Source organism: Oryzias latipes, chromosome 5 (genome assembly GCF_053564925.1).
Source record: "Oryzias latipes strain Hd-rR chromosome 5, Olatipes_Hd-rR_3.1".
NCBI lineage: Eukaryota > Metazoa > Chordata > Actinopteri > Beloniformes > Adrianichthyidae > Oryzias > Oryzias latipes.
In genome coordinates, this window is record NC_136241.1 from 28186558 (window position 1) to 28196818 (window position 10261).

The following is a 10261-nucleotide window of genomic DNA, read 5'->3' on the forward strand; positions in this document are numbered from 1 at the left end:
GGCTGGCACAAAACACAGTGTTACTTATGGACTTATGTATTTAACCTTTAGGTAAACTTTGCTACTGCCTTACTATGTGGCCACAAGAGGGCCCGAGTCTTGGTCCCCTGCGCTGGTCCCCAGCCTGGATAAAATAAAGGTGAACAACAACAAAGCTTTAATATGTAGGTGCATAGTGAAGCTTGTTGAGTGTTAATTCTAGAAGAAATAACCATTCACTAATAATAATAATGGATTACATTTATCTGCGGTTTTTCTTGGTGCTCAAAGTGCTTACAATGTGTCCATTATTTATTCACTCCTAATTCATACTTGGTAGGGGTTAAGACTGACAGAGGCGTGGCTGCCAGTTTGCGCCTACGGCCCCTCTGACCATCACCAGGACATTCATACACATTCACACACCAGTGGAGCCGCACTGGAGGCAGGGAGGGTGAAGTGTCTTGCCCAAGGACACGACGACAGCTGGCTGGCGGGGACGGGGATTGAATCGCTGACCCTTCAGTCATTGGTCAACCTGCTCTACCACCTGATAGCCACTGCCGCCTCCACTAGCCCATTCATTAGCACTCGTCCACCATAGCTCTTTAAAAAAACACTCTTAACAGATTATTGTATGCCACAGATCCACAGGATCTCACTGACACTTTAATAGTTTGCCCCAAAATGAGCTGTTAACAGAGAAGAGGAGTACAGAATGCCTTTAATAAAGTAACTTTAACTTCTGTACATGAGCCAAACTCCCATAAAAGAGTGTGGTCTTGGTCATACACCAATCAACACTGCCTGTAGATATCGGTATAATCTGACATGTCCTCTGAGGTCATACGCACAAGATACTTTATCTTATCAGAACTCACATACACAAGATTTGAAAGATAAAAATTATGGAATTTTTTTGAAGAAACCCAATTTAGGCATTATATGTGGTGAGTGTGATGTTATATTATTGTCTGCACTAAAATCACATGTTCCTGAAACTATAACAGAAGGAGGAAGGCTTAAAAAACATACAGAGGTGAGATGTGGAAAAAAATGTGAGGAAAAAAGGGATGTGATGGGACAAAAATAACAAAAGCTCGTGCCTTTCCTCCTCTGGTATTTTCCATTCCACAGAAAATCCCTCCTTTCCTCCTCTTGCTCCCTGCCTTGGTCTCCTCCAGCTCCTCCCTCATCCCTCCCTCTCATTGGTCAGCTCGTCTCTCCACTGAGCCACAAACTTGCTCTCCCTCTCATACAAGTGGTTCAGACTGAAGTGGAAGAAAGAAGGAAGTGCGACCAGGGTGGCAGTCAGGATCCATTGCTGGAGTGAGCAGAGGAGGTGGAGATGCTCATCAGACTTTCTGCTAAACTCTCTTCCGGGTCTCCTCTTCACTGACTGTGTCTCCTCACAGCAACTTACCAACAACATGAGCTCCTCTTCAGCCAGCCTCCACAGCAAGCGCCTGCCCTGTAAGTGACTGCTTGTTGTCTATCTTTTAGTTCAAGTGTCTTTTTGACCATAGGTTTCATTAAGTCAAGAGTCTTTACTCGTAGAGAGGAAAAATGGCATGAAGATCAAGCAAAGGAGTAAAAACTTTGGACAAAAAGCGCATTTCTGCTCAGTCATGCTTCTGCATAACTTTTCTAGCTCCATCAGTATGAAGCATGAGCTGTGAGTCATCTGTAATGTGAAAGCTCATGTGGCAGCTCAGCCAGTGTGTTCAATAGTTGCTGCTGTCTTCTTTGCAGTCACCAAAAGTCAAAATATCCGGGAAGAATGTGGGCTCGTCCTCCTGAGTCATGATCACTGACACAGAGCCTTCACACAGAGGCACAGATGCATTTCAAGACACACATTCAGAGATGGGCTTGGAGTGGAGCCACAGATAAAAGGATCCCTCATTTCTAATGGGATTGCACCGGCAGAGCTGTCTCAGCCGGGTTCTAGACACACACCAACCCAGAAAATATCCGGAACCCGAATTAACCCCAGTGAGTTCAATGAGAATGAGACTCCAGAGAAGGCACCTCCCATCTGTTGCCATTGAATTCAGCTCTGTTAGGTTTTGGTTATTGTGGGAATGTGTGGGAGAACGCCTCCGAGCTGTGAAGGGAGTCACCGAGCAGCTGCTGAGAGCTTCTCACAGCACTTATTTCTACTTCTGATGTTTTTGGGTCCGGCTGGACTTGACCCAGAAAATAATACTCTGCTCAGAGGAAAAATTACAGGGTGCACCTTCAAAGGATTGTTCTTTCAAGAACTCCTCCAGCATGTTTAATGTTTTTCTGATGTGCTTTCGATTCGAGGGGAAGCTTAAAGTCTGAGCAAGATAAGAAAAGAAAATGTGCCATGGTGATAATCTTGACTCAAGTATGAGCCAGAATAGACTTATCTTAAGTCTTTCAGGATTCCACAAGGGTCATGTTTTTCCATCACTTTTTCAATCAGGCTTTCATTATGTTAAAAATCATCGCAAATCTCTTCAATCAAGAAAGAGACTGAGGACCCACTCTGTAGAAAGTTGTGGGTTTGGTGTTTTTTAACATGGTCTTGTAGCATTTTTCTGATGATGGAGGACATCTATTAAGAAAATTAATGTTAAAGCTGTAAAAATGAGTTGGGGGGGGGGGGGGGGGGGGTAAAATAAAGTGAGAACATTTGCCCAGAACACTCAGTTATGGGTGATGGGAAAGGGGGGGGGGTTGCTCTGCACCAATGTTCCTGGCCACAAGTCAGAGGAGAATTTATAATGAACTACTGCCGCTCTGCAGATATTGTGCACTAGAAAACGACAAGCTTTTGTCTTAGAAACGGCACAATCACAATTTAAAGATCACTGGGAATGTTTTTTACGATAGACTGAAAGATGATCAGAGTGTGTCTATGATAAAACCGCTGCCTAAACTTCATAAAAACAAGATTATGTTCTACTATACTCACCTGAAAACATCAAAATCCAGGTTATTATTAGCGAATGACACTAAAGTGGATTTTTGTGATTAGTTCCAAATGAATTAAGCATAAAAATGTGGATTTTTACAAAGTCTACAATAAAACTTCACACTTGCTACTCAGGTGGACAGAAAAATGTAATCATATCTATAGTATAATTTTTTGGACAAAATAACAGGGGGTGCAGATCAGAACACACTTAAGACATCCACAATCTGATGCACAAAATTATCTGCAGAGCAGGGTAGATGCAAGATTTAGGGGTTGTGAGAAAATTGGCTCAGAGAAGAACTAGATGATGACGCCCAAGTTGGCTGCTTTAAACTCCTTTCTTGACTTTGATAATCTGATGGATTTAGCTGTTGCAAAAAATTTGATTACAATTGTTCTAATATGAAATATTGAAACCCATAAATAGCTGATCTCTTTGCCAAACAAAGCCTCAGACTCAACAAGGCAAAGACGCTAATTAATCACACAGTGAGGATTAAACAGGATTGGAGTTTGCCAATGTGAGGGGAACTCACATGCAGGAAGAGCTCGGATTACTTAGTTGTGAACACCGCCTGGAGGCTTGTGAGAGCCCACAGCTGACATCTGTGTGATCAGACGCCACAGCCTTGCATCAGTTCAGCACTTTGAGCCGTGCAGCCCCCGCAGACGCAGACCAGCAGAGTTTTCTCATGTGTGTCTCGGTGGTTGGATGTGCAAAACAGTGGTTCATGTTTGGAGCTTTAAAATGATTCAACAGGTGACACCATAATGATGAAAATCCAACTTTTTAAAGCCAATAAATAGTCGTGCACTCCAGGAGTTAAATAACATTTCATGCACAAATGTCTGATTCAGAGTTATTTCACTTGGCAAAGGTATAACGTGTGGAGCTTAATTGTCATGTCTCTTGCAGGTTCTACTGTTGAATCCGTTATAAGAAAGGATTTAAATATTTAATATGCAAGTTTGCAGAAGTTTTACTCAGCTGCTATTTAGACAGAAGCTGATTGTACCATGACACATCTACCAAATGTCTCAAAATAAATGTGCATAGAGGATAGAGCTAAAGTTAGTTTTATTGATGAAAACTTTGCATGGTTGCCATGGAGATACTTACTTTGGAACTGTGGGATCAATAATTTAATTTTCCTGAAAACTTGGCATGTGTGTCTTTGTACAAGTTTGGGGAAATGTAATGTGGATGTTTTGAGAGCAGTGAAGAAGAAAAACAATATTTTGCTCTCATTCTAGGGTCAGGCAATAACAGTGTTCTCATTTAAATTTGTGCTCTGCAGCACACTTAAGAGGACAGCACAGACTGTTCAGACTGTTCATCAAATCCTCCTTCTAGTCTTAACAGTCTTAACATCTGACAGAATGTTTAGTTCAACAGAACATTCCTCTCATTCTCTGCAGAGATGAAAAAAAGACTCTTTGGATGTGGAAAAAAAAGCTATCCTTTTTGAAAAAGTGACCTAATTACCAGGTCATTCAACAGGTGATCTGACAACCTGTTTTCAATTACAGTTGGTTAATATTTGATTTGTTGAAGCTCCACTGACCGGTGTGCTTGTTCAGGTTATTTTACGGTAAGTCTGCTGTTGCTCTCTGCCTGGGAGAGGATTTGTCAGAGCAGACAAAGAAACTCAGGTCAGGACTTTGTCATCTGGTAAATCCTATTGTGTTAATCAGAACACACGAGAGCCTGCTAGTGTGGCAATGGAAGCCAGTGGCATGGAGGGCTGACCTATAAACTGTGCTATTGTCTCTGTGGAGCACGAGGGGGGGGTGACACTGACGTCAGCGGTGTGCTTGACACCACCTCGCCCTGAAGATCTTAAAACAGAGTTGGCCGACAAAAAAATTCATCAAGATCGATTGCGAATTTAGAACACGGCCTTAAATTTCTCAAGTTATCAGAAGAAATGAGTAAAACAAATAAACTTAGAGGAGAAAAAGATCAAAATGGAAGCAGCATCTCTGCTTAATTGTTTGACAGCCTCACTTCACTCTGTCACTTAAAATCTGTTCAAACCAAATAGAAAATGAGATTTAACTAGGTGTTTTAATATAGTCTGTTATTTTTATTTTTTATTTTAAGCTGGAGTTAAATAACATCTGACTGCCTGCAGCTCCATGAGAGCTGCTTTAAGCAGGTGTGACTTCATTTTTTGATGTTGGGAAACCACTAAAGAGAAAATTCCTGAGGAGTGATGGAACCGGGAGTCTGGCCGATCACTTTTTTCTTTAGTTACTGGATGCTTTGGGCCCACTCTGACCACCACACTGGATCTTCCTGAGAAACTGTCCCACTGACCTTCCCCATGAGTCACTGGGCCGCCCGCCTCCCTGTAAGCTTTTCTTTTAGCACAGTGATGTGCTAATAGCAGCCTGCGGCCGACACTAAGCCTCCCATCTTTCAGTTTGAGTCTAAATCTGCTGCCGCCTCTGTTTGTGCAGTTGTTTGCGTTTCCCATGTTCTCATTTGAAAATGTGATGAGGTAAAAAGGAACGTGACCCTGAACAGACACCAGTGACCTGGTTATTTTTCATTTATGTACTTGCTCTAGAAAACGTGCAGGCCCTTGATGAGATTTAGTGAAATGGCACAGATTGTATTTCCTTTTTTTGCTCTGCTCTGAGGAGGTTTGCCTCATTGTGACAGTTTTCATGAAAATGTTAAGGACAGTTCTTGTGGCAGGGATTCCCTCTAGTGTGTCAGTCTGAAGAGAAGAGTTCTATTTAGCACTGAAAAGACCATGATTGGGTGCATTCCAACAGGATTTCTTGGAAATTGCATCATAATTAAGGCTAATCTATTTCCTTCACATCTCTGCTTTTGTGTGGCTCTGAAAGAGACTACTCTCTGGCTGCTGCCTGAGCAGAGGAGGGTCTAGCCTTGTCTTTGTGCCAGGATGCAGAGCACATTCACCCTCATACGGCCTCCTCCATCTGTGAAAAACTCTGTCTATTCCTGTAGCTCTGCATGTCCAGCTGGGATCTGCAATCTTTTCCCGTTAGACCCCAGAGAGACAGCTGAAAAAAATGTCAAAAACATGTTTAAAAACAAGACCACCAGACTTCTGATGGTCAAACCAGGTCAAAGTCATGTCTGCAAGTTCTTTTTTTTTACCCTCCCTCCTTTCAGATGCTTTGTGTCATGAAACCAACGACCCCCCCCCCTGCTGTTGTGCAGGAGGGCTGTTCCACTCTGACCATGTAATCTCATCAGCAGCCGACACTGTAGCCAAGATTCTTTCTCTGCAGAAGATTCCCCATGTGAGCGCTTCTCCTGCCAGAGCTTGTTGTCAAGATCCGAGTGATCCGATGTAAAAAGACCTGGATAGTGAGGTAAAATCAATGAAAGGTTATACATCTGCAGCCAAAGCCTGCAGCTCCCCTCAGGACCCAGACTTTAAGTAGTAACAATCAATGCCAAAATCAATCTGTGCTTAACAGGGTGGGAAACAGGCTCTAGCATAAGATGCTTGTTTGGATCATCAGTCTAAGAAGCATCATTTTTATCCAAAACAATCCAATTATTTTACTGATCTTCACTTAAAAAAGAACAACTATGCTGCTTTGTTAGTGGGTTTAAACGAGAGCCTTTTCTCTATAAGCAGACATGATTGTCATCATTCGGGCAGATCCTGACTGTGACTGACATTTTGCTTCATCAGTGCAGTTCCTTGATTCCTCTCGGCTGTGCACAGAGCAGCAGTCAGAGAGGAAGGATGGGGTGCAGGCTGAAAATAAAACGACACATTCAGATAAATACAATTGATTTTTCCTTTCTCAGGATTGAAAACTGGTTTATTTAAAAAAAAGACTAAAGAAGACGAACAAAAGAAATGGATGTCTAAATATAGTTATATAAAAATGAATATAATTAGTCGTTACTTGATTGGAAAATAAAATAAAGAATGACATATTGGAGTGTTTTAACAAAGTCTCCAATGAAGAAGGATTAAATTAGCAATAATGAACAAATAATATCCAGAAAATCAAGCTCTTTAATCCAGCTGAAGTCCCATCAGGGTCTTCTCTGTTTTGGATATTTAACTAATTCTCAGATGCTCTTAAAGTTTATTGAGGTGAAAAAGCAGAAAGAAGCAGCTGCATTCTGGCAGGTTACATTATAAAATCGCTGCTGTGAGAGGAACACCAGGGGTTTAGACTGCCCTTGTCAGTCTCCTCCCTCCAGAGCTGTCTGACCCCTGACCTGATGCAGGCATTCGTGCCGCTGAGATCGGCATGTGTTTGGAACACACAGGGGGCGCTGCACTGATGCAGCACTGCAGACAAGCCAACCTGCTGCTGTTCCTGCAGCCCTGACAGAAACAGAGATGACCCATTTGCTTCACTTTTGTTTTTGTAGGCCATCACAAGGACATCAGGAGCCGTTCATGGTGAATGTCTCGTAGCAGCGCTGAAGCCAACTGCAGTGACAGGACTAGTTTAAACTTTGCTGTCTGTCCTCAAACATCCTATCCCTCTGTGTTTCACTTCTCTCTGGTGTGTTTATAGAAATGCTGTGACTGCTGCCATCCACACTGAGCAGATAAGGTTCCCTTTACTCCCAGTTTAGACATTGTTTGAGATCCTGATCCACTTAGCTCAAGCCCCTTTTACAGTTTGAAGACTCCCAGACACCGCTCCCAAGACCAAACAACACAAAATAGCCTGGATCTGTTTGAAATCAATCAACATTATTTGAATAATTTGTTTTTGTGAGCTTCACTACATTTATCCTAAAGTTATATTTATAATCTTTGGCTTCCTGATTTATCTGATCTAAATCAATCATTTTTACTACTTTTCCTTTTGCAGTTGTTTCAAAATAAGTCTTTTGCTTCCTGTAGTTCCATTTTTTTTTTGCTGCATTCTTTCCGTCTTCAGCCTTGTTTTTGAGCAAAGCCTCTGTGGAGAATCATGCCTCTACTTGCTCCATTGGAATTGCTATAAGCTTTGTTAAAATGATGCTGATGAGGAGTAAATGAGATCACACTGCGCTTCAAACAGGATTAACAAAGCAGTTTGCAGCTGCACAAAAGTCTTAAGATCAGCACAGACAGAGCTGATGGGAAAGTGTGTTAGTGGTCACAGAAACGCCACAGCTTGGGTTTTATCCGGCCTTGCCAGGGTTTTATCTTTTGTAACATTTCATGCCATTTTTTTATGCAGAATTGCAGAAAACTATTTCCTTTCGCCTCTAACATAAAGCTCAATGCCTCCCCCCTCTGGCATGTGGCGTTTTTATCCAATGTTTTTAATTTATGAATGATTAATTTAACACTGAGGTAGTCTCAAGGCACTACACAGAAAGAAAGATCAAATGTTAAAATCCAGGTCCTTACAAATACTTTTATAATGTAATTCAGTCCAACAAGGTCAAATTGTCTTGTCAGGCTTTAAAGTGAGCTTCTAAATTCACAGAGTGACTAATTGACTTAAGTTAAGCTGCAGGGATCTAATCTTTTTTTTTTTTTTTTTTTTTTTTTTTTTTTTTAAACTTGTCCTGTCCAACAGCTGGGCAGACAGATGAGAGCTGAGGGCCTCTTGTGTTGGACAGATTTTACTTTAACAAGAGGGGTTATTAATCTTCAGACAAACCAAAGGTATGTCTGGATAAACCCCTTTTGTAATTGAGGCCAAACTTTATTAATTTCAATCATGTCTGAAAATCTTTGGTGTTGGACCGGACGGAAAAGGAAAGAGGGGAAGAAGAGAGAGGGACGATAGAGAGAGGGGGGGTAGGGGGTGATAATAGGAGGGGAAGGGGGATAAGACCATGAAGCAGCATAAAGCAACAAGTTTACTGGTTGTTAATCATTATGGTAACGTTCAAATGTAGTACAATAAGGGCGGAGCCTGTCCACACACACACTCAAATGTTATAAACACACCTGCTAGCTGCAAAAAATGTCCACCTGTCGACATATATACAAAACAGATAGTGTTCACACGCATACTTATGCCTTAAAACCAACTAGTGTGAAATATTTCAGTCATTCAGTCATGCAAACTGTAAGTGCAAAGGTGAGCTAACACCTGTGCTCAGGTGAGTGTTTATGTTCTTCTAAAATGGATGGAGGGATCTAATCTTTTGTTCTTCCAGCTGAAACGGAGCGAGGGCAGATGCTTCCAGATGTGGACGCAGCACAGCAGCTGAAACTGAGGGAGAGACAGCGCTTCTTTGAGGAGGTTTTCCAGCACGATGTGGATGTCTTCCTGTCCTCTGCGCATCTTTCCATCAGGGACTACAAGAGAAGTGAGTTGGATTGTTAGCTGCAACCACTTTCACTCAAATCCACATAATGCTCACTTTTCCTCCCATAGCAGCTCCCATCGGCAGCATCTCGTCCATGGAGGTGAATGTGGACATGCTGGACCAGATGGAGCCGATTGACATATCAGATCAGGAGGGCTTGGACGTTTTCTTCAGCTCGGTGGGAGATGATGGAGTCCTAACCTCCCCACTTCCTGGTATAACCAGACTATTTACCGGGATGCATCGTGGTGTAATTACTTTTCTCTAATTATGTTTTTTTTGTCTTGTAGCAATGCAAGGTAGCAGCAGCATCAATGAGGAGGCTCTTGGTAAAGGACGCTTTCTGAATGTCCTGGAGGGTCTGGACAGGAAGCCTCGCATAGTGTCCACCTCCTCAGATTCCTCCTCTGACAGTCAGAATCTCAACGTGAATGGGGCAGACACACCGCTGGCCGGATCTGATGATGAGGAGTTGCACAGCAACAAGAGGGAAATGACGGAGATTCAGAGAGCTTCATCTACAAACAGGAAAGAGCAGAAAACCCAGCATACGTCTCCATCTTTCTAGACACCACCTGCAGCTGTCCTCAACTTAAACTGAAGACAGGGGAACTGGCAGGAAACTTAAACTCCTTAAAGAGACTTATATCCCTCCTTCTTCCCACCCCTCTGCTGAAATGCTGGAGTTCTGTGTGTTATGGAGGTCTATTTCTTGGAGCTGTAAATATGCTAATTTTTCATTTCTGTCTAGGCATGATGAGTCCTCTGCCTTTGACCCTGCAGGCTGAAGCAGAGGAACTCTACTGTATTAACACGAGTCAGAATAGTAAAGCAATATGTGTAAAAGAGGTCATTTTGAGTAACAAATGATTTACAATGTGTGTTTTTTTTAAAGTAACATGTCTGGCAAATGCAAATTCAAATATTTTTTATGTATAACTTTGACAGTTTGTTTCTGATTTTAACAATAAAGGAAGCAATAAAAAACCGTTTGTGGTTCTCGTCACTCTGATCGTCAAACCAACACATCCCCGTGATTTGGATGAGGTCCTCAGAAGTTC

The 10261-nt window shown here is 42.1% G+C and overlaps 1 protein-coding gene across 1 annotated transcript; it reads left to right on the plus strand.

Annotated features, from left to right (window-relative positions):
• Positions 1 to 1226: 1226 nt before the first annotated feature.
• On the plus strand, positions 1227 to 10203 carry si:ch211-253b8.5 (dysbindin domain-containing protein 2). The gene is made up of 4 exons (XM_020703442.3): positions 1227 to 1452; positions 9048 to 9200; positions 9269 to 9415; positions 9491 to 10203. Exons 1-4 carry the CDS (start codon positions 1410 to 1412, stop codon positions 9766 to 9768), a joined length of 621 nt encoding a protein of 206 aa, XP_020559101.1. The 5' UTR covers positions 1227 to 1409; the 3' UTR covers positions 9769 to 10203.
• Positions 10204 to 10261: the final 58 nt, after the last annotated feature.